Raw genomic sequence first — 26,150 nt, 5'->3', positions numbered from 1 at the left:
TGAACCAGTAGGCATAATAATGTGGTCAGTCAGTGTGTGTGTGTGTGTGTGTGTGTGTGTGTACACCCATGTTCTGCCAGACACACGCACGGTGTAGGGAAGGAGCAGGTGCAGCTACTGAATGCTCAGTCGGGTGTTCAAAGCAAATCACAGACACACACACACACACACACACACACACACACACACACACACACACACACACACACACACACACACACACACACACACACCTGGGCATTGGGTGACACTTGGCATGTCATACCTGGCTGTGAAAGAGCCAACACACAGAGGGGATAACAGTCCCTACCCTCACAGCAGTGGCAGAGACTTCCAGTGCCACTGTTTGTGTCAACCGAACATGTATATACAGCACATACATACTGTACATGACACATAAACCACAGACACATACTACCATGTGTTTCTCCATTTTACCTCTGCACATTTAGGGTAAGCATACCTATTAAGCCCACATACCTATTAAGCCCACATACCTATTAAGCCCACATACCTATTAAGCCCACATACCTATTAAGCCCACATACCCATTAAGCCCACATACCCATTAAGCCCACATACCCATTAAGCCCACATACCTATTAAGCCCACATACCTATTAAGCCCACATACCTATTAAGCCCACATACCTATTAAGCCCACATACCTATTAAGCCCACATACCTATTAAGCCCACATACCTATTAAGCCCACATACCTATTAAGCCCACATACTTATTAAGCCCACATACCCATTAAGCCCACATACCCATTAAGCCCACATACCCATTAAGCCCACATACCTATTAAGCCCACATACCTATTAAGCCCACATACCTATTAAGCCCACATACCTATTAAGCCCACATACTTATTAAGCCCACATACCCATTAAGCCCACATACCTATTAAGCCCACATACCTATTAAGCCCACATACCCATTAAGCCCACATACCTATTAAGCCCACATACCCATTAAGCCCACATACCCATTAAGCCCACATACCTATTAAGCCCACATACCTATTAAGCCCACATACCCATTAAGCCCACATACCCATTAAGCCCACATACCTATTAAGCCCACATACCTATTAAGCCCACATACCTATTAAGCCCACATACCTATTAAGCCCACATACCTATTAAGCCCACATACCTATTAAGCCCACATACCTATTAAGCCAACATACCTATTAAGCCCACATACCTATTAAGCCCACATACCTATTAAGCCCACATACCTATTAAGCCCACATACCCATTAAGCCCACATACCCATTAAGCCCACTCAAAACTAAGATGTTCTCCTATTTAATGTTCCGACATAACTTAGTGAACTACAAGATGTTACATTTCAGACATTCACAGCTTACATTTTTAAATACATTTTCTCATATTTTACTGTTAAATGAACCGTGCATTGTTTTGCATAGACACAATTTTTTTTTTATATGACATTTATCTTAGGTGGGTTTAAAGGATTAGGTAGCACAGAAATCACTCCCTCTATACAGAATGTAAATGATAATAAATACATTGACTACAAGTGGTGGACAAAAATTCAAACAAACGAGGGACAATAAGATGACTATTGGGCGACTACTCATTCACGTTTGGGTGGGGGCATATTGTTGTCCTTCATTCATCCAGGTGATTCTGTTTTTGGGTCCACCACCTGTAAAAAAAATTATACACAGCAGAGGGAGATTTGAAACTGTCTTCAGAGGGAGATTTGAAACTGTCTTCAGACAGGCTTAAGGAAGACAAGTTGAACTAATTAACAAGTTTAGCAGTACATTAAATGTTATTCAGCTTTCAGATAACCCGTTGACAATTGTGAGTTTTATGGTCTTTGAGCGTCGCTTCTTATACACAGAGGTGCCGGTGTGGGTGCAGGTTTGTGTTCCAACCAAGCAGTAACACACCTGATTCAACTAATCGTGTCTTGATTGAAGTCTGTGGTTAGTTGATTAGTTGAATCAGGTGTGTACTGGTTGCAAAGAACAAAAGCATAAGTCCACATTGATCTCTGTGGATAAGATTGGACCCCCCCCCCCGTTATAAATGAAACTTTCACGATGAATACTAATATTTATTTTAATAACTTCAGGGGAGTTAAATATATTCACATTTTACACATCAGTTTCTAAGTTTTAAACATTTGTTAATTAAAAAATATATATAAATATTTTAGAGGTGAGATTATTTGGAACCCCCTGTAACACTCGATACCCATTAAGCCCAGTCCAGACTTTTCACATATTTTATCAAATATTTGTATTGCCTCATTAAATTCATAAAACCTCACATAAGAGATTCACCTTTCATTTTATCTCCACTTTTCTTACAAAAATGAGGGCAGTATATGTTAGAAATGTCTAAACTTAGCTTTTGGTGGGTTTAAGTACACTTACCCACATTTTTCAGTGAACTATCGAAAAACGAAATGTGCATAGGTAAAATCATGGGTGTGGGAGTTAATAATATTGTTTTTTACAACATAGACATATACTCACACATCTGTTTAATGGCTGTCGACTATCACTGACTCGGATCAGGCCCTTCGTTGTTTTATTTCCCTGTTTAAATCTAATCCTTGAGAAATGACAGGAAAGAAATGTAGCTTTGGGCTGAGGCTAGACTGACTGACTGAAGTCTGATAGGCAGAGTTTCAGACAGTTTTGAGAAATAGATGTCTATCTCTGGTTAGAAAAGCTAAATAGACATACTTCTTGAATTGTGTGTCGGAAACTGGTAGTAATCCAGCAACATTTCTGGAAAGTGGTCAAATCTTTGAAACAAAACTCCATCTCCTCGTTGCCTCAACAGGTTTTGACAGCCTCTGGTCCCATACTAGACCAAATTGAAATGTGTAGTACTTTTAATAACCGTTTTTGATTCAGCTGCCCACTTGTTTGAAAGGATAGTGTCTGAAAATGAATCTCCTCCCACTAAAAGGAGTCCTTTAGTCACCTCAGAACAGATTGTAGAGAACGATGCTCTAACAGACTCACATACTTTATTTTATTTTCAACCATTTGATGTCTACGATGTATTATTGATTTTTTTATCCACAGGGGCTGATTCACTTGACCCCTTTTTACTACAGCTCTCTGCCCCACTCGTTGTTGAACCTTTAACCTGTATTTTTAACTTGGCATTTGCTACTGATGTTCTCCCCAAAAAAATGTGGAAAGTGGCACGTCCTCCCCCTACATAAAGGGGGAGATCCTTCTGACTTAGATAATTACCGTCCAAATCTCCACGTTTTTTAACTTCTAATTCTATTGTAAATATGCACCGGTCTGGTTTTAGATGTGGAACACAGCACTGTTTCAGCCACTATGCTTGTTTTAGATGTAGATTCGTTTAGGATCTCTTTTAGTCCTCATTGGGAGTAATCTTCCAAGAGTCCTTAAACATTAAAATACAATTTATAATACGATCACATTTTCACTGTTACAAACAGACATAATACACGGACATATTGACCAGATAAATACTCTAACAGTCTAAAAAGACAGATTGATTCTTCATCGACCACAGTCCAGCACAACTTTCCTATGTGTTTCCTGTGTGTTATATTTAAATGATGTTATTTTGCCCATTTCCCTTTTCTGTCTGGACAATTTATTCCTAGTATTGACTGAAGGTCTGTCTCTTACCAACTGAATACTGTTTGTGAATAGAACTTGGGCGTTTTAAATGATGTATATTATGAAATAAAATAAACATGTTCCTTTCAATTATCTTGTTGATTGATGACCAACCAAGAGCATTGCGCATGACTGCAACAGAAGAACCATAAGAACCTTAAAACAATCCTTGCTGCGTTGTTCTGTGCAATCTGCAGCCTCCTAATGTCACTTGCTGTTGCATTTCCCCAGACCACAGAGCAGTAGTTCACCTGACTCTCAATTCATGCTTGTTTTAGATTATGTGTTAAATTGCCTAGATCATAAAAAACATTGTGTTCCCCTATTTATAGACCTTTCCAAGGCATTCAACATCGTTGACCATTACCTACTCATTCAAAGACCATTCTTAAATGGTCCTGGACTAGGAGTCTTGCATCTGGCAGTCTGATGGACAAATCCACAGTGGAGTTATGGTCCAGGGCTTTTTAATTCATGGTTAGGACTAGGCCCCTTAGTTCCCATGATGTGAAATCTTAACGCTACAGCATACAATGACATTCTAGATGATTCTGTGCTTCCAACTTTGTGGCAACAGTTTGGGGAAGGCCTATTCCTGTTTTAGCATGAAAATGCCCCCCTGCACAAAGCGAGGTCCATACAGAAATGGTGATCGAGATCGGTGTGAAAAGAACTTGACTGGCATGCACAGAGCCCTGACCCTAACCCCATCGAACACCTTTGGGATGAATCGGAGCTCCGACTGCGAGCCAGGCCTAATTTCCCAACATCAGTGCCCGACCTCACTAATGCTCTTGTGGCTGAATGGAAGCAAGTCCCCACAGCAATGTTTCAACTTCTAGTGGAAAGCCTTCCCAAAAGAGCAGAGGCTATTATAGCAGCAAAGGGGGGAACAGCTCCATATTAATGCCCATGATATTGGAATGAGATGTTCGACGAGCAGGCGTCCACATACTTTTGGCCACAGAGCTCTGTGCTCTGACCAGACAGACAGAGTACTGCTCCGCACATTGTCGGCTCTGAGCAGCAATCCCTGACAACAAGTGCTGGGCCAGCACACATCACCTCGCAGAAATCCACACACACGCACGGTTGCACAAACGAACCCACACACAACACGTGCTTGCACGAAGAAACAAATGCAGGCAGGCACACACCCTGCCTGACACTGTTCACACACACACACGCATGCGCACACACAATCATCAGTGTTTTCTTAGCGAGAGACCCGTGGCTGCTGTTGTTGCTGAGGGACGTGGTGGTCTGAGTGTTCCAAACACAGCCCTATGGTTCTGGAATGCAGGGGGGGTGAGGCAGGGGGTACACAGGGACTGTGAATGATGGAAAGAATCCTTAATGTGTTCCCCACTTGGCCTGGTCAGATATACTAGACAAGAATAATAGAACTGCAGGTCGTAGTCCACCAAAACCACATCTGCCTACAGAAGCGCTCTCAACGCTAGTCCTGTTTAATACCTCTTGGTGAACTAGTTGGTACCGTACTAATGCACATATACCTGCAGAAATGTTTTAGACACCAGTCCAGTTAGGCGTTTATTGAGCTACTAATCCATGATGCGTCGGCCGCAAAAAAACAGGGCTGTCGGGGGTGTTTGGGGCTGATTGTGAGGCCATGGAGTCACGCTCCAGAGTTGTCTGGCTGATAGGGGTGCTAGCTGGCAGCTCGGCCCCACAGCACTCCTCCTCAGTGGGCTGCAGAACCGTCGACACACTGGTCTCCGTCCGGCTGGCTCGGTACACACTCACCTGGAAACCGAGATAAAGTAGACAAAGTTTATACACACATTCATGCATATACAAAGTACACGGACTTGAAACACACACACACACACCTGAGTTTGTAGGTAGCTGGTGGACTTGAGTTCCAGTCCCTCGTAGGAGCCTGCAGGAACACACGGACACCAACAGAACACCTGCTGAAAGCCTGCTCTGAACCTAGAGAGGGATACATATACGTATAGAGACAGACAGAGGAACAAAGAGACAAATGGGAACAGCTCATAGCCACCCACAGAATGGTGTGTGGATGTCTGTGTATGTAGGTAATCCCACCTGTCATTGAGACAGCAGTAGATGATAGGGTTGTACATGGTGGAGCTCATGGCCAACCACATGACAGCCAGGTAGACCTGCTGGATGTAGCGCCACTCAAATAGCTGCATGGGGTCAGGGTGGAACTGCTGGAGCAGGAAGTAGATGTGGTACGGCAGCCAGCACACTGCAAACGTACACACCACCACGATCATCATCTTCACTACCTGAGAGGGAGGTTAGAGAGTTGAAGGAAATTCAGGGATTTGCCTAAGAATATTCATTTAAGAGGTTCCTTGCTGTGTGCGTGTGGGCGTACGTCAATCATCACGCACGGTCATCATCTTCACTACGCAGAGAGAGGGGAGGGGGATGGATAGAGAGAGAAAAAGGGAGGGAGAAATAGAGAGAGAGAGAGAGAGAGAGAGAAAGAAAGGGAGGGAGAAATAGAGAGAGAGAGAAAGGGAGTGGGAAATTGAGAGAGTGAGAGAGAGAGAAAGGGAGGGAGGGAGGGAGGGAGAAATAGAGAGAGAGAAAGGGAGGGAGAACTAGAGAGAGGGAGAAATGGAGGGAGAAATAGAGAGAGAAAGGGAGGGAGAAATAGAGAGAGAGAGAGAAAGGAAGGAGAAATAGAGAGAGAGAAAGTGAGGAAGAAATAGAGAGAGAGAGAGAGAGAGAGAGAGAGAAAGGGAGGGAGAAATAGAGAGAGAGAGAGAGAGAGAAAGGGAGGGATAAATAAAGAGAGAGGGAGAGAGAGAGAGGGAGGGAGAAATAGAGAGAAAAGGGATTGGGAAATAGAGAGAGAGAAGGAGGGAGGGAGGGAGGGAGGGAGGGAGGGAGGGAGGGAGGGAGGGAGGGAGGGAGGGAGGGAGGGAGGGAGGGAGGGAGGGAGGGAGGGAGGGAGGAATAGAGAGAGAGAGAGAGAGAGAGAGAGAGAGAGAGAGAGAGAGAGAGAGAGAAAGGGAGGGAGGGAGAAATAGAGAGAGAGAGAGAGAGAGAGAGAGGGAGAGAGAGAGAGAGAAAGGGAGTGGGAAATAGAGAGAGAGATTAAAGCAATTTAGTAATTTGCCTAAGAATATCTACTTAATTAATAGGTTTCCCACTGTGTCATGCTTACTTGTGTGTGTGTGTGTGTGGTTGATTGGGTGTGTACCTTGCGTTTGGCGATGAGCTGTTCTCGGTAGCGGTGGGTGGAGTCTCCAGGGATTGTCCCCGCCCACAGGGACAAGCCCACCACCAGGTAGGCACATCCCATAATGCACAGCGGCAGGAAATAGTAAAGCAACACCACAGACAAATAGTACCTACACACATAGAGAGTTAGTTAGACACATGCACAGATCTGTCAAAGTGCCCTTGAGCAAGGGCACTTAACCCTAGTTTCTCCAGTGTCGCCATTAATATTGGCAGATCCCTGGCTATGACCACAATCTCCGAGGGTGTCTCAGGGAGAGAGGAATATGCAAAAACTTTTCCAATTCACACATGCGTTAAAATGCACACTTATACAAATACAGGGACCCGCCAAATTATTACACACAAAAGTCGGACAGGGATGTCACTCAGATAGTAGTCTAGTGGAACACAGAGTCCTGAATTGCTTCCTTATCTCTGCGTCCGCCTGTCCACACATACAAACACACACACATACTGTCTGCTGATTGATTATCAGTCTCGCTACAGGGAGTAGCGAGACTCACTGAAAGATGCATGAAATCAATTAACTGAGAGTAGGAGAGGAGAGGGGGAGGGAAGAGGAAGAGGAAGGAGGGAAGGTCACGAGGATTTATCATCTCCTAGCCCCTAACTTTACCATCAGACTAACTACAGGGAGTCAGCTGCTTATGGAAATGACTTCAATTCCTTCAACACCTGAGACTAATGGAGATACTAAATAACACACAGACACACACACACACACATATATACTCATGAGAGAGGGAGAGGGAGAGGGAGAGAGGGAGGGAGAGGGAGAGGGAGAGGGAGAGGGAGAGGGAGAGAGAGGGAGAGGGAGAGGGAGAGGGAGAGCAGGTGGAGGGCGAGAAAAACGGCAAGAACAAGTGAGAGAGAGAGGCAGAAAAAGTGGGGACAGCGAGAGCGAGAACTGTGAAACTAGTGATGCCGGGATTCAATCCGATCGCGGGTTACAGGCATTGCGGCTTTTAAAGTCAATTTCCGATTGAGCCGATATAAGCAGCGTTTACTGGGATTAATGGGATTAATGGGATGTCCGCGAACGCCGCAACTTTTCCTTTAGAAGTGGAAATGCCTAGAACCCGTGATCGGATTGAATCCCGGCACGAGACAACTAGGAAAAAGCCAGGACCATGTGCATCCACATGCACGTGTGTGTGTGTGTGTTTAGGAACTATAAAATCAATAATGTCAGGTAATTAGTAGAGTAAATTCTGTAATAAAGAATTGTTTAATAGCTAAAAAGACCACTTTGTGTTTCTTGGGCAATTGACAAATAAGGTTTTTCGAGTTAGAAAATGTCAAGTTAATGAATTAACATGAACTAATGATACTTGAACTGATAATGAACTGATAATATGAACTGGTAATACTGCCATCGTCATCGAGGCAGAGGCAATGGACATGTACATTCACTATATATGCAAAAGTATGTGGACACACCTTCAAATTAGTGGATTTGGGTATTTCAGCCACACCTGTTGCTGACAGGTGTATAAAACCAAGCACGCAGCCATGCAATCTCCACAGACAAACATTAGCAGTAGAATGGCCTTACTGAAGAGCTCAGTGACTTTCAACGTCCAATACTTTCAACGTCCAACAAGTCAGTTCGTCAAATTTCTTCCCTGCTAGAGCGGCCCGGTCAACTGTAAGTGCTGTTATTGTGAAGTGGAAACATCTAGGAGCAACTACGGCTCAGCCCCGAAGGGGTAGGCCACCCCAAGGAAAAGGGTGGCTATTTGTAGAATCTCAAATGACACATAATGACACATATGTGTCTCAAATGACACATAGAATGTCAATGACACATATTTACGAAGTTCCTAAGAGAACCACAAATTCCTAAGAACATTTTGAAGAATTGCGTTTACGAACTATCTTATGAACTTCTAATTTTTTTCCTTAAGAAACTTCTTATGTTTTTTCGGTAGTAATGTTTTGTGAATCCGGCCCCAGGTGACTACCCCATGAAGCTGGTTGAGAGAATGCCAAGAGTTTGCAAAGCTGTCATCAAGGCAAATGGTGGCTACTTTGAAGAATCTCAAATATATTTTGATTTGTTCAACACTTTTTTGGTTACTCCATGATTCCATATGTGTTATTTCAAAGTTTTGATGTCTTCACTATTATTCTACAATGTAGAAAATAATTAAAAAAATAAAGAAAAACTTGTGACCAGTTAGTGTACATGTAAACTCAGCAAAAAAATAAATGTCCTCTCACTGTCAACTGCATTTATTTACAGCCTACATGTCAGCCTATATGAACATTACAAGATTCAACAACTGAGACATAAATACATGTGACTAACAGAAATGTAATAATGTGTCCCTGAACAAAGGGGGGGGGATCAAAATCAAAAGTTAGTCAGTATCTGGTGTGGCCACCAGCTGCATTAAGTTCTGCTGTGCCTCTACTCCTCATGGACTACACCAGATTTTCCAGTTCTTGCTGTGAGATGTTACCCCACTTTTCCACCAAGGCGCCTGCAAGTTCCCGAACATTTCTGGCGGAATGGCCCGAGGCCTCACTCTCCGATCCAACAGGTCCCAGACGTGCTCAATGGGATTGAGATCCGGGCTCTCAGTGCCTTCATCAACCACTATCGATGCAGCCTGCGCGAGGACATCCGATGGGAGTTGGCCTGCAGGGATGCCACCATCACCTTTGACCAACTGGTGGATCTGTCCATCTGGTTGGATAACCTGCTGGTCACGTGGACATCGTGACGGTGGCTATGGAGACATATGTCTCAGAATCCCTGCGTCAGGGGTACCTTCAGAACTCCACTTCACCCGCCTCCTCGAGTATATTTTTTGTGAAGAAGAAGGATGGAGGTCTACGCCCATGTATTGACTATAGAGGTCTCAATCAAATCACGGTGAGGTACAGTTACCCGCTACCTCTTATCGCCATGGCGATTGAGTCAATGCATGCATTTTCCCATTTGTTTGTAGCCCCCAGCACAGAGGAGATAGGAGCACTGAGGTTTCTGGCAAATTTTCACCCCTGAGCATAGCTTGCTAGAAAGCTATTTAGCAAACCAGCTACAAAACATTATCCAATAAGCAAGCAGGCAGACCACTTTCCTGCAGTTAAATCACCAAATTGCTCTCCAGTTGCCTAATGGGTGGAATGTTCTAAAGATTTTTCATAATTTCATAAATATATATATATATTTTTGGGCGCTTTTTCTCCCCAATTTCATGGTATCCAATTGTTTTAGTAGCTACTACCTTGTCTCATCCCTACAACTCCCGTACGGGCTCGGGAGAGACGAAGGTTGAAAGTCATGCGTCGTCCGATACACAACCCAACCAAGCCGCACTGCTTCTTAACACAGCGCGCATCCAACCCGGAAGCCAGCCGCACCAATGTGTTGGAGGAAACACCGTGCACCTGGCAACCCGCCACAGGAGTCGCTGGTGTGCGATGAGACAAGGACATCCCTACCGGCCAAGCCCTCCCTAACCCGGATGACGCTAGGCCAATTGTGCGTCGCCCCACGGACCGACAGAGCCTGGGCGCAAACCCAGAGTCTCTGATGGCACAGCTGGCGCTGCAGTACAGCGCCCTTAACCACTGCGCCACCCGGGAGGCCCATTTCATAAATAATTGTAAAAAAAAATTAAACAGCTATGGAAGTTGATAATGTGTCATCTAAATCATCCTAAACTGCCTCTCAGTGAGTCTGTCACTGCAAGTTATCTTGTCTCCTCTTCTGTTTACCTGGCTATGCAAATTAATTGACATAGGGGTGTTCATAAATTCACTCTGGAGTGCCAGAGTGTGCTCAGAGTGCACTCTGAGTGTTCGTAAAGTCAGAGCATTGTCAGATTGTCTTTTCGTAAATGCCGAGTGTTTCGCTCTCGGAACGTTCAGCTCTGGCCGAGGAGTAGGGTTGATCTGAGCATTCTGACCTCACAACGGCAGTCAAACACCCAAGATAATTGGCTAAAGTTGGCTAGCTTGCTAGCTACTTCCTGACACAAATGAGAGAACACCTCTCTCTGACCCTTTTACTCACACTAGCAAAGCTGGCTGGCTGTTTTCATGTTATCTAGAGAGCTGGTGACTGTAACTGTGCTGCTGGCAACAATTTATCAATGTTTTTTGCAGACGTTTACTGACACCGGTCATATTCAAAGGGCATTGCTTGTTTGTAAATTAACCAGTTATTCTGATTTCTGGCACAGTTAGACGAGAGTGCGCTGAAATCGGAGTAGATAGCACGAGTGAATTTAATTTGGAGTAGATAGCCAGAGGTAATTTGGAGTAGATAGCACGAGTGAATTTAATTTGGAGTAGATAGCCAGAGGTAATTTGGAGTAGATAGCCAGAGGTAATTTGGAGTAGATAGCCAGAGGTAATTTGGAGTAGATAGCCAGAGGTAATTTGGAGTAGATAGCCAGAGGTAATTTGGAGTAGATAGCCCGAGTGAATTTACAAACGCAACCATAAAGTCTCCGTGGGCTAGTGACTGAAAACAGGCATAATTGAAACAAAAGTGGCTTTTAACTCTCCGTTCAAAGGCTGTCATGGAGTTTCTCATATGCACCTTCATTTGTAATAACAAATACATGTTTCTATTATATACCATTCGATATTAGTGGTTGTACCATACGTAAGCCCTGTGTTTTGGTTAATCGTGTCACATAACCTGGATTTGAACCTTTATTTCAAGCTTTCTCATCAAACTGTCCCCTTTTCTTTTTGTATCAGACGGTCCGGCAACATCCTCAGACAATTGCTTACATTTTTGGTCTAATTCTCATTTGGAAAAGGCTTAACATAAAAGGTTAAACGCCAAGTCATGTGACATGATTAAACAAAAGCTTTGGCTGCGGATCCGACTTATTTTCTTCTTCCAAACGCGGAAGGTCCCAAAGCTTCTGTGCATATGGGGATCACGTTCTGCACGTGTGTTTCTTAATACCTGTACTTCACACTCACATTTTGTTGGTCTCCTTCCCCTTCACATATCTCACTGTCAATCGTGAATGATAATTCTTCAAGTTGTACCCGGTGAAACGGGCCTTGCAGCATCAACCATTTGATCTCAATCAGTTTAACAGGGATCTGCATATAAGATCGTGTTGAGTTATAGGGCTTACAGTGTTGTTTTCAATGATGTACAGTGAGACAATTTTATAGCATAGCAAACTGTAGCATAGCCCACCTGTGTCTTTTGCCTCGTGGCAGTTGAGTTTTGGCCATATGAGAGAAAAATGTGGTGGTGTTTTTGTCTTCCAGTAACTCTATGCTTCTATATTCTGTTCGGTAGAATACTATCATTATGTGATCGTGCAGACATTGATTCCACTTTGATCTGACTTTATTAAAACGAGAACCATTTGCCAGAGTAGCCTGTTCTCTACGATTATAGCAGAGTGTCCAAAGTACAGAATAAAGACATGCGCAGAAGCTTCGGGACCTTCAGCGCTATGGAAAAAATCGTCTCCAGAGCCACACGGGGCCCTAACCATTATGACATTGATAATATGTCATGACAGAGGACAAAGATGTGAACATTTGTGAACATTTGTGAACATTTGTGGGAGATTTCTTTCTGCTGAATTGGAGGGTCCACTCCAGCGTGGGCTTTGATGTCATATCATGAAACATGGACAGAAATAGTGTTATGTAGTCCCCTTCTACGGTTGGTCGCACTATATGATGTTAGTGATTCTCAAATAGAATTATTCAAGTATTTCAAAGAAAATAATTCCATCCTAGCCAAATACTTGGACAGTATTTCATTATATCATCAAATATGTATGTCAAAGTTAAATATTTGCAGTTTTCTTATGAGTTACACCAAATTCACAACACTTCTGTCGTCAACATCAGACGATTGCACCACATGACATTATAACCATTTGACTTGTCAAAACAATAAAAAGAATTGGCTTTGTGATAAATTGATGGGCTGCCAAACAAAGGAGAAATGTACTATTAGAATCATTTTTGCATATCTTGTTTTTCCCATATAAATATTATCCTTTGAAACAGAAAATGATCCATCTGGTCAATTACGCTCTTAAATGCTGCATCCTTGACTAACAATATGAAACTGGTATCATTTATAGAGAGGAACTTACAGTATATTGTCCCGGTTTGGAACATGGCTGTCTAGGGAGCCTAGGCAGTTAATGAAGAATATTCATATCTTTAATATACTTGATTTGAATTTGCTTATTTTCTGTGTGCCAGACAAAATGCACCAGATACATAACATGGCCACACAGCATCAATAGACGACATGACACTACAAAAAAAAACAGAAAAACAACAACAGCAATGCAATTCATTCAAGTCCTTGAAGTCCTACGACTTCTGCCTAACGATGGTTCTTCGTAACACAACACACAGAGGCTGTGCATCTACTATGTGTCTGGTTCTTAATCAATCTGTTGACTAATCGAGGTTGGATAGACTCATGAATCTATTCCACTAGACTAGGATGTTACAGACATTTCAGAGTGATTCCATTCCAGTATGGGCCGGAAATATTTTTTGGTATCTCAGATTGTTCTGGCAATTCTCACATAGAAACTGCATTGGAAGGATGTTTGATATTATTTTTTTTACCATAAAATCATGATGAAAGTGGCAATTTTAGGCCTTTCTTTGACCTGTGAGAATTGCCAGAACAATCTGTGATACAAAAAAATATGTTGGGGCTATCATGGTGTGGGATCACCCTTACCTCAAAGACAGAAAAAGGAAGTGAGTACTAAATCAGATTTTACAGACAGAAAATGATGCAGTTTATTCTCTAATGTCTAATGCTTTGTGTGTGTGTGTGTGTGTGTGTGTGTGTCAGTACTCACATCTTCTTGAAGTCCATGGTTGTGTTGTTGGTGTAGTCGGGCCATTGGATGTAGCAGACAGTCCTACCAGGCAGCTGTTCTGTAGCTGAGTAGAAGTACTGGGGGAAGGCCAACAGTAGAGCTAACACCCAGATCACTCCGATCACTACACGGGTCTCTGTCGAAGACAACCTCTGCCTCAAGGGGTGGATGATAGCCATGTATCTGGAACAAACACACACACACACACACACACACACACACACACACACACACACACACACACACACACACACACACACACACACACACACACACACACACACACACACACACACACACACACACACACACACACACACACACACACACACACACACACACATTGTGATCAGTAACACACACACACACACACATGCAGACCCTTCCTCCCCTTCATCCTTTCCACCTTCATCCTTCCATCCTTTCCACCCCTTCTCCCTCTCCTCCCGTCCGCTCCGCTCCTCTTCTCCTCCCCTCCCCTCTAGGCGCATGATTATTGCCCCTTCCCATTTCATTCTCATTTTCTCCCTGCCTTTCTCTATCCCTACCTCCCTCTCTATCCTCCTCTCCCTCCTTCCCTCTGCCTGTTGAGGTCAAATCGATCATCCGCAGACACACCTCTTGTAAACACCCAGCAAAACAAAGTTGGTTCTGTTAAAGTTCCCAGAGCATTTGCAAGGTTGCGGCAAATCAAATCAAAGTGTTTTGGTCGTGTGCACAGACTTACAGATGTTATCACGGGTGCAGCAAAATGCTTGTGTTTCTAGCTCCAACAGTGCAGTCATACCTAGCAAAAATGTAATAAAACAATATACACATAAAACAGAAAAATAAAATACATTTATATCAGAACGTGCAATGTCAGAGACAGGAATATAAACATACATGCACTACCAGTCAAAAGTTTTAGAACACCGACTCATTCAAGGGTTTTTCTTTATTTTTACTATTTTCTACATTGTAGAATAATAGTGAAGACATCAAAACTATCAAATAACACATATGGAATCATGTAGTAACTAAAAAAGTGTTAACAAATCCAAATATGCTTTGCACAATCTTGGCATTCTCTCAACCAGCATCACCTGGAATGCTTTTCCAACAGTCTTGAAGGAGGTCCCACATATGCTGAGCACTTGTTGGCTGCTTTTCCTTCACTCTGCGGTCCGACTCATCCCAAACCATCTCAATTTGGTTGAGGTTGGGGGATTGTGGAGCCCAGGTCATCTGATGAAAGCACTCAATCACTCTCCTTCTTGGTAAAATAGCCGTTACAAAGCCTGGTGGTGTTTTGGGTAATTGTCCTGTTGAAAAACTAATTATATGCCAAACCAGATGGGATGGCATATTGCTGCAGAATGCTGTGGTAGCCATGCTGGTTAAGTGTGCCTTGAACAAAGCACCCCCACACCATAACACCTCCTCCTCCATGCTTTACGGTGGGAAATACACATGTGGGGATCATCCATTCACCCACACCAGTACCCGCAAAACACCAGTCTCAATGTCAATGGTGAAGAGGCGATTCCGGGATGCTGGCCTTCTTGGCAGAGTTCCTCTGTCCAGTCTCAATGTCAATGGTGAAGAGGCGACTCCGGGATGCTGGCCTTCTAGGTAGAGTTTCTCTGTCCAGTCTCAATGTCAATGGTGAAGAGGCGACTCCGGGATGTTGGCCTTCTTGGCAGAGTTCCTCTGTCCAGTCTCAATGTCAACAGTGAAGAGGCAACTCCGGGATGCTGGCCTTCTAGGTAGAATTCCTCTGTCCAGTCTCAATGTCAACAGTGAAGAGGCGACTCCGGGATGCTGGCCTTCTTGGCAGAGTTCCTCTGTCCAGTCTCAATGTCAACAGTGAAGAGGCGACTCCGGGATGCTGGCCTTCTTGGCAGAGTTCCTCTGTCCAGTGTCTGTATTCTTTTCTAAATGACCCCAAACGTTTGAACGGTAGGGTATATACACATATAATGTTGTGTATAGACAGCATGGACAGTATTTGAATAAAGAAGGTGTGTACAGCAGTAGTTATATAGGATGAGCCTTGACTAGAATACAGTATATACCTGTACATATAAAGTGGGTAAAACACTATGTAAACATTATTAAAGTGACCAGTGTTCAATGACACTATGTACATAGGGCAGCAGTCTCTAAGGTGCAGGGTCGAGTACCGGGTGAGAGCCGGCTAGTAACAGTGACTAAGGCTAGTGGTGACTGTTTAACCAGTCTGATGGCCTCTCAGTCTCTCGGTTCCAGCTTTGATGTACCTATGCTGCCTCCGCCTTCTAGATGGTAGTGGGGTGAACAGGCCGTGGCTCAGTTGGCTGAGTTTCTTGGTGATCTTCTTGGCCTTCCTGTGACACCGGGTGCTGTAGATGTCCTGTAGGCAGGCAGTGTGCACCCCGGTGATGCTTTGGGCTGACTGCACCACCCTTTGTGAACCACAGCCCAACTGTGGTTCTCATAACACAAGAACTGTCCAGGTGCGCTGATGATTATACAATGTTTGTATAAAATACTCGCCTGATGTTGTAGGAAAGTTCCCAGAACACTGTCCGTTCTTTCAAGGTTCCCAGAATGTTGTATTAGGTTGTACGGACAGTCTGGTGGGAACATGGCGGGGATATCACTAAGCATATTTTCCCAAAACACTAAAACTGTACAGTTGTGGGGATGATTATACAATGTTTCTTTTAGCGAGCAAAAAAAACACTCACGTGATGTCAAAAGAATGTTCCCAGAACACTTTTTCTTTTTATGTTCTTCAAAAAGTTCCGAATTTTTTTCTTTCGGTTGTGGGAACATTGTGTGGATATGACAAGAGATAGTGTTTTGGGAGCCGAAAACTGTCCAGTTGTGCTGACATTCAGCCAATGTTTCTACTCGGGTGCGCAACACATCCCGTTGATGTCGCAAGAATGTCGACGGAACAGCTGGGTCCTGACTTCTTTAAAGGCTCCCAGGGAACATTTCATTAGGTTGTGGGAACAGTGTGGGTACATTACCAGAGCTATACGGTAGGTACCCCGAAAAGAAGCACGTAAATCTGTCCGGGTTGTGAGGACATTCTTACAACGTTTGCATCAGGGTGCACAAAACGTTCCCTCAACGTTCTCAGAACGTCATGCCTAGGCTTTCCAGAATGATAACGTTACATTTTGAACAGGCCACGGAGGTTTCTTTCATCAAGTCAGTCCCATGACAATGTATTCTACATTTATTGTAGAATAGCGTAGTACTTTGGAATGGTATCCCTGGAATAAAGCCACTGCGCCACTGGGATTGGACTTTCGCCCAAATATAAAGCTGTTGGCACATTTACTCTGACTTCCAGGTTGTTCTAGAAGGTTGTGGAAGAGAGAATCCATCTAGAAGTATCCTCTATTATAATTTACTCCTCTTCTTTATATAATATATATTTATATATATATATATATATATATATATATATATATATATATATATATATATTTATTATTTAAAGTTGTTCTGACTTGTATTTTTTTCCGACAAAACTTGATTTCACAAATCATGTTAAATTATTGCCTGGGAGATTTCGGTGAGGTGTACATACATATGTACTAAGACATAGTGTACAGCCATAGTTTAGACCGTAATTGATGGATTTCAGTACAACGGGAAATCCACTGGAAACATTCTGATCCTGGTTGGGCAGCAGACTAAGTAGCCGGCGGCTTGAAGATGGCAGATCACAGGTTCAAATATACTTGAATACTATTCTTTAAAAAAGCTGTAGCTATTTTGGGGATAATACCCTAATACAATATGATGATGTGAGAAGATTGAAAGGCCATTTGTTTAAAAGTTGGGCAGCACACTTCAATTTTAGAAGAACGTTGAAGCAATGTTTTCCTAACTACTTTCCTTTTCGTTGAAGTATGTTTTTAGAACAATTATGGATTGTCTAACCTTGCAAAATACTTTATAACATAGGAATGTTTCTTGTTTGTTGTTATAGGTGGTAGTAGTAATATCTCCATCAACATTAGCTGAATATTCCAAGATTTAAATAAAAAAATATCTAACTTCGGTTACTTAATTTCTAATGCATGCTCAGGGAACGTTATTAAAACCATCATGTCATAACGTCATGCTATAACTTCGTGAGACCATTGTAGGACTATTCCCTGCTTGTTGTTATGGGTGTTTTGAATAACATATCCATCAAAATTAGAAAGAAGGTTCCTGTAATGTTTCCATGGAAACACTTCTATTGCTCCCACATTTTGTTGCGGCAGTGTGTTCTAAGAACATTACCGGAACGCTGTGTTATTACATTCCCTTGGCAACCTAATAAGAACCTTAGGGGAATGTTCTGTGGTCGTTTTTTACAGATAATTGTGACCAACATTTCAGTGAATGTTAGGAGAAAATTCTAAGGATATTTCATTTCCAACTTTTAATTCAAAAAAAAAAAATTGGGTAATCCCCCCCAAGAATGTTGAATGTTTGTGGGATGTTATCATCCTAATGTTAGCTCAAACCCTAACTGGAAGTTAAGGGGAATCTTAGGTCATGTTTTGAGCATGTTCCCGGTTTGCTGGGCACTCTGTGTGAGCATCAAATGGGGCAAAGGCTGCTCTCTCTCTCTCTCTCACACATACACATACACACGAGAGAGAGAGAGAGAGAGAAAGAGAGAGAGAGAGAGAGAGAGAGAGAGAGAGAGAGAGAGAGAGAGAGAGAGAGAGAGAGATGAAAGCTGACTACTGAAATTGCTGGAATGTTCAGATTGTTCTGACATTGTGGTGACCGACTAATGAGAGGGGGATCTGTGTTCTGACAGTGAACCCAGAACAAGGGATGGAGAGAAGGTGAGATGGAGAAGAGGGGAGCAGGGATGATCTGAAGGAAAAGGCTGCTCACACACACTTACGCTGTGGCGACATACTGATGACAGTATGTGAGAGAGAAACAGGGTTGGAGAATGGATCCCGAGGAAAAGGTTGCTCATACACACACATTTCAAACACATACAGTATATACACACACACAACACCCACTTGAGTTGTGACTAGACAAGACCTTTAAACAAGTCAACATTCACAAAGCCGCAGATTACCAGGATGTGTGCTCAAAGCATGCACGGATCAAGTGTCTTCACTGACATTTTCAACCTGTCCCTGACCGAGTCTGTAATACCTACATGTTTCAAGCAGACCACCATAGTCCCCGTGACCAAGGAAGCAAAGGTAACCTGCCTAAATGATTACCACCCCGTAGCACTCACATCTGTAGCAATGAAGTGCTTTGAAAGGCTGATCATGGCTCACATCAACAGCATCCTCCTAGATACCCTATCCCCAACAGATCCACAGATGGCGCAATCTCAATCGCACTCTACACTGCCCTTTCCCAACTGGACAAAAGGAACACCTATGTGAGAATGCTGTTCATTGACTACAGCTCATCGTTCAACGCCATAGTGCCCACGAAGCTCATCACTAAGCTAAGGACCCTGGGACTAAACACCTCCCTCTGCAACTGGATCCTGGACTTCCTGACAGGCCGCTCCATCTGATCCTCAACACTGGGGCCCCTCAGGGGTGTGTACTTAGTCCCCTCCTGTACTCTCTGTTCACCCATGACTGCGTGGCCAAACACGACTCCAACAGCATCATTAAGTTTGCTGATGACACAACAGCCTGATCACCGACAAGACAGCCTATAGGGAGGAGGTCAGAGAACTGGCAGTGTGGTGCCAGGACAACAACCTCTCCCTCAATGTGAGCAAGACAAAGGAGCTGATCGTGGACTACAGGAAAACGCGGGCCAAACAGGCCCCCATTAACATTGACGGGGCTGTAGTGGAGCGGGTAGAGAGTTTCAAGTTCCTTGGTGTCCACATCACCAACAAACTATCATGGTCAAAACAAACCAAGACAGTCGTGAAGAGGGCACGACAAAACCTTTTCCCCTTCTGGAGACTGAAAAGATTTGGCATGGGTCCCCAGATCCTCAAAAAGTTCTACAGCTGCACCATCGAGAGCATCCTGACGGTTGCATCACCGCCTGGTATGACAACTGCTCGGGATCTGACCTTAAGGCACTACAGAAGGTAGTGGCATCACTGGGGCCAAGCTTCCTGCCATCCTGGACCTATATAATAGGCGGTGTCAGAGGAAGACAGACTGTTTTTCTCTGCTACCGCAAGGTAAGTGGTTCCGGAGCGCCAAGTCTAGGACCAAAAGGCTCCTTAACAGCTTCTACCCCCAAGACTGCTGAACAATTAATCAAATGGCCACCAGACTATTTACATTGACACCCCTTGCTGCTACTCGCTGTTTATTATCTATGCATAGTCACTTCACCCCTACCTACATGTACAAATGACCTCAACTAACCTGTACCCCAAAACACTGACTCGGTACCGGTACCCCCTGTATATAGCCTAAGTTATTGTTGTGTTATTGTGTTACTTTAAAAAAAAAATACTTTAGTTTATTTGGTAAATATTTGTTGAACTCTTCTTGAACGGCACTGTTGGTTAAGTTTCACTTGTTGTATTCGACACTTGACAAATAAAGTTTGATTTGATTTGACAAGTCAAAAGCTAATCCTGTGGTTTTATATCTCCCTCTCTAACTGTAAGCATCAGCTGTCAGAGCAGCTTACCGATCACTGTACCTGTACACAGCCAATCTGTAAATAGCACACCCAACTACCTCATCCCCAGATTGTTACTTATCCTCTTGCTCTTTTTGCACCCCAGTATCTCTATTTGCACATCATCATCTGCACATCTATCACTCCAGTGTTAATGCTAAATTGTAATTATTTTGCCTCTATGGCCTATTTATTGCCTTACCTCCCTACTCTTCTACATCTGCACCCACTGTACATAGATTTTTCTATTGTGTTATTGACTGTACGTTTGTTGATGTGTAACTTCGTGTTGTTTTTGTCACACTGCTTTGCTTTATCTTGGTCAGGTCGCAGTTGTAAATGAGAACTTGTTCTCAACTGGCCTCCCTGGTTAATTAAAGGAGAAATAAAAATATATATTTGTTTTAATGAAGCCAATGCTGAAGAGTATAGAGGGGATTTATGACTCATGTTGCCTTCAGAAAGTATTCATATCCACATTTTGCTGTGTTACAGCCTGAATTTAAAATTGATTCAATGTAGATGTTTTTGTGACTGGCCTAAACACAATCCTCCATAATGTCCTCAATAAAGTCAAATGATATTTTTCAAAATGTGTACAAATTAATGCAAAATAGTATTCAACCCCTTTGTTACCCCTTTGTTACGGCAAGCCTAAATAAGTTCAGGGGTAAAAATGATCTGTAAGGTCCCTCAGTCGAGCAGCGAATTTCAACACAGATTCAACCGCAAGGACCAGAGAAGTTTTCCAATGTCGTCTCGCAAAGAAGGGCAACGACTGGTAGATGGGCACAACAACAAAAAAGCGGACATTGTATGTCCGTTTAAGCATGGTGAAGTTATTCATTCAACTTTGGATGCTATATCAATACCAGGGTTTGGAATCAAAATTATTTTCCAATCGATTCATTCTGAACAGAACCCACTATTATTTTGTGATCCGTTCCACTGTGCCGACCAGCAAAGTTTCTGAACCGGTTCGAACCCCCAAAAAAGTACCGGTTGATATCATTCCTTTCTGTTCCTTTTTTAACCTGTGAAATCAACAGGTTTTTCCATTTAGCTCATTAATTTACCAATCGGTGCGGATAGAGCAGACAAGCTAGTTGTTCAGAGATGGAGAGAGAGAGAGAGAGAGAGAGAGAGAGGGTTGAGGAGCAGGCTTGAAGCAGTAGGCATCTTGTTATGATATGCATTATCTGAATTGGGTCCAAAGAATTATACCTACGATGAAGAAACTTATACCTTCTATGAAGGAACTTTGAATGTCCTTTGAGCTTGCAAGCTCACAAGCTTTCTAGCTAATTACCTTTTTATAGTTAATAAATCCAACGTGAAACGTGATAACTAGGCCTATAGTGTCCTTAGGTAGCATGTAAAAAAGTTAATCCATTCTTCTCTAGCTAATTAAAAATCTCTCTCCTATCTTTTCATGCTTCAAACGTCAGTACAGTCGCTTACGATAACGTCAGTACAGCAGCCTTCGAAAAGGGGGTGGGGCAAGTAGCCTAAACAGGCACACACACTGACAAATATTTTCAGCTGGCTGGCAGATGCTGTAATGCATTTCTGAGGGACATAGTGAGGGCTTTGCATGTTCACTTTGTTACGTTTTATGTGGGACTAGTATATAACTAGTATATAATGTTATTAACCATTTTCCATGCTTTTAAAATAACGGTTCTGTTCCAGAACAGTGTGGAACACTTTCGTTCCTGGTTCCGTTTCTGTTCCTTGAACCGGTTCCAACCCGTGATCAATACACCTAGTCACTACAGAGATACAGGCATCCTTCTTAACTCAGTTGCCTGAGAGGAAGGAAACGGCTCAGGGATTTCACCATGAGGCCAATGGTGACTTTAAAACAGTTACAGAGTTTAATGGCTGTGATAGGAGAAAACTGAGGATGGATCAACAACATTGTAGTTACTCCACAATAATAACCTAAATGACAGAGGGAAAAGAGCGAAGCCTGTACAAAAAATATTCCAAAACATGCATCCTGTTTGCAACAAGGCACTAAACTTGGAGGCCTGGGAAACTCCAATCCTTGGGGGCCTGATTGGTGTCACACAGCCCCAGCTGACTCCAATAATCAAATAATCATGATCTTCAGTTAAAAATGCAATTAGTTTAAATCAGGTGTGTTTCCTAGGGATGGGAGAAAAGTGTGATTGTCTAGACCTGTAAGTAATACTGCAATGTGGCAAAAAAATTAACATGTGTCCTGAATACAAAGTGCTATGTTTGGGGTAGATTCAGTAAAATATATTACTGAGAAAGTTGCACAACTGAATGCATTCAACCAAAATGTGTCTTCCGCATTTAACCCAGCCCCTCTGAATCAGACAGGTGCAGGGGGCTGCCTTAATCAACATCATCAATACACAGTTCTGGTTGGGGGTTAACTGCTTTGCTCAAGAGCAGAACGGAAGATTTTTCCACCTTGCCAGCTCTGGGATTCAAACCAGCAACCTTTCGGTTAATGGCCCAATGTGCTTAACCGCTAGGCTACACACTGAGAATCACTTTCCATATTTTCAAGCATAGTGATGGCTGCATCATGTTATGGGTATGCTCGTAATCGTTAAGCACTGGAGAGTTTTTCAGGATAAAAAATTTACGGAATGGAGCTAAGCACAGGCAAAATCCTAGAGGAAAACCTGGTTCCACCAGACACTGGGAGATGAATTCACCTTTCAGCAGGACAATAACCTAAAACACGAGGCCAAATCTACACTGGAGTTGCTTACCAGTGAAAGTTCTTGAGTGGCTGAGTTACAGTGTTTACTTAAATCTACTTGAAAATCTATGGCAAGAGCTGGAAATGGGGGTCTAGCAAATATCAACAATCAATTTGACAGTGCTTGACAATTTTTGGGGGGAATAACGAGCCAATTTTGCACAATCCAGGTATGGAAAGCTCTTGGAGATTTACCCAGAAAGATTCCCAGCTGTAATCGCTGCCAAAGTTGCTTCTACAGAGTAATGACTCAGGGGTGTGAATACTTATGTAAATTAGATATTTCTGTATTTCATTGTCTATAAACTTGCTAAAATTCTAAAAACATGTTTTGACTTTGTAGTGTGTGTAGGTGGGTGAGAAAAACTGTTCAGGATGTAACACAACAAAATGTGTAATAAGTGAAGGGATATGAATCCTTTCTGAAGGCACCGTACATGTTGTGTAGCTTTACTGTAGCTGGCTGTGGCGTGGTCATACACGCACACACACACACACACACACACACACACAAGCATGCACACGCATGCACACACACAGTATATAGGGTTTCTCACCTGTTCCGAGCTATAGCGGTCGTGCGGTCATGGAGTACAATCCAGTGACAACAAACACAAACACTGCTCACCTGTCCAGTGCTATGGCGGTCATGGAGTATATGCTGGCGAAGACAGCTGCGATGGGGAAGAAGTTATGGAAGCGACAGTAGCCCAGACCAAAGTACCACTCGTTATGGACACTGTAGGCAAAGTTTATCACTGTGTTGAAGGCAGACATGGACGCCTCTGCAAAGGCTAGGTTCACCTGAGAGGAGAAGAAGAGAGGGAAACAGACAGACAGAGAGAGAGAGACACACACACAGACAAACACACACACATTCATTTAAAATACAAATATATATAATTAAAATAAATTAAATAAAAACCATCTCCTTCTTTAGATTTTAAGATGCGTTTGTTTACCAGGAAGTAGTTGGTCACGGTCCTCATGCGTTTGTGCGCGAGGATGATCCAGATGACCACCAGGTTACCGATCATGGAGACGCACACCATGCTGCAGTAGGCGACTGCCCAAAGAGCGATCTGCCACACCGGCTGCACGAACTGGTTATAGTCTTCTGTGTCGTTCAAACCGGAGCCGTTAGTGGCGTTAACGGAAGGGTAGAAATCCGTCATGTTCAACAGCAAGTCCATCTTCGGATCTCAGAGCTTTGATGTTCAAAGAGTAAGAATCCAGATATTATATGCTAAAATAATAAATATTATATTTAATAATATGTTTAGATATTTCCAGTTGCCTAATTTTGTGTGATAAAAATATATATATTTGATTGTTGTTTCACAACAACAAAAATATTCTTTACGGCTCTGATGTAAAATGTCAAAAGAAATTGCCGAGGGTTATAACACCCAAAATATTTTAACTGTGACCGAAAAAAAAGACAAAAGAAAGTGATTGGAATGTTGATCGTAGCAGTCGGGCAGTTACTTTCTTCTATTGCCTGGGTCACTGGTCAAGTGTACGCACTTCTCTCTCCCAAATCCACACGAAATTCTCGGAATCAGAGTTACCGGTGAAATGGTGTTGGTCTTGGTTCTCTGTAATTCGTGTTAAGTTTGACGTCAACGGTAGGCCTAAACCTTGTGTCAGTGTTTTCTCTCCGCGCGCGGGCTGGGATGGACTTAGACTATGTGCTCTCGGGAGTCCATCACAATGCCAAGCATTTGAAGGCGCATGCCATGTCTATGCAGCACACACACACACACACACTTGAGCCACATAGCACGCGCGTAAAAGCCCCCCCCCCCACACACACACACACACACACACATTCGGCAAAGGCTTATGTTTAAGGTGAAGTGCATGTATTATAATAGTTTATGTACTGTATTTATGTATGTATTCAGGTGTTGATTGAAATCTCTCTCCCTCTGGAAGTAATGTTTTCTGCATCTATATAAAATATGGTCCTCTGAGTGGGTCTGCCATCATGTCAGGCTCATAGACCTTCTATATTTTTGCGTTTAAATGACCCTCCCTTCCTGACACACCGATCCAGGCTACATCTCAACCTTCAGGATTCCCCAATAGGCGGCCCACGACCCCAAGTTTTCTGAGCAACAACAATGAATGTATATATTTTTTTGAATTGTCGTTGTTGGAAATGAAATACTGTAAAAATCTGAAGGAAATCATCTAAAAGTGAATTTAATTTAGGAAATCTGTTGTGATCAATGTTTGAAATTATTTTGTTTTTGTCAGATGCTATATCTGTTTGGGAATTTTGCAGTCAATTTGCAGTGTACTAATTATTTATAACTATATTCCAGCCCCCCGACCATCTGTTCATTGAAAAAGCGTCCCACGGCTTAACTGGGGTCCCCTGCTTTAAAATAACATAATCCCTTCTCCACTCCTCATGATCGATGCCCGGGCCTGCTGTCAGAAGTCAGAAGACTATTTCAGGCCTCCCGGGTGGCGCAGTGGTTAAGGGCGCTGTCATCAGAGACCCTGGGTTCGCGCCCAGGCTCTGTAGTAACCGGCTGCGACCGGGAGGTCCGTGGGGCGACACACAATTGGCCTAGCGTCTTCCGGGTTAGGGAGGGCTTGGCCGGTAGAGATATCTGTGGCGGGCCGTGCGCAGTGCGCGCTAACCAAGGTTGACGGGTGCACGGTGTTTCCTCCGACACATTGATGCGGCTGGCTTCCGGGTTGGATGCGCCGTGTTTTGAAACAGTGCGGCTTGGTTGGGTATCGGAGGATGCATGACTTTCAACCTTCGTCTCTCCCGAGCCCGTTCGGGAATTGTAGCGATGACACAGATAGTAGCTACTAAAAACAATTGGATACCACGAAATTGGGGAGAAAAAGGGGTAAAATTCAACAACGAAAAAACTTTAAAAAAGAAGACTATTTCAAGTGTTTCTCTTAATTTCTTCTCTCCCTTCCTCCTCAGTCTCCCTGTTTACCTTCATTATCTCTCCTCCTTCCTCCATCCCTCTTCATCCCTCACCACTCTTCCA

At 43.2% G+C, this 26,150-nt stretch overlaps 1 protein-coding gene across 1 annotated transcript; it reads right to left on the bottom strand.

The window, feature by feature from the left end:
• Window positions 1–989: 989 nt before the first annotated feature.
• On the bottom strand, window positions 990–24,748 carry LOC109880101 (substance-P receptor). Its single transcript, XM_020472344.2, has 7 exons — window positions 24,090–24,748; window positions 23,756–23,931; window positions 13,743–13,946; window positions 6,866–7,016; window positions 5,734–5,939; window positions 5,514–5,616; window positions 990–5,427 (listed from the first exon to the last, which is right to left on the bottom strand). Exons 1-7 carry the CDS (start codon window positions 24,318–24,320, stop codon window positions 5,215–5,217), a joined length of 1,284 nt encoding a protein of 427 aa, XP_020327933.1. The 5' UTR covers window positions 24,321–24,748; the 3' UTR covers window positions 990–5,214.
• Window positions 24,749–26,150: the final 1,402 nt, after the last annotated feature.

This window comes from Oncorhynchus kisutch, linkage group LG29, assembly GCF_002021735.2.
Source record: "Oncorhynchus kisutch isolate 150728-3 linkage group LG29, Okis_V2, whole genome shotgun sequence".
NCBI classification, from domain to species: Eukaryota; Metazoa; Chordata; class Actinopteri; order Salmoniformes; family Salmonidae; genus Oncorhynchus; species Oncorhynchus kisutch.
This window is presented reverse-complemented; position numbering and strand designations above follow the sequence as displayed.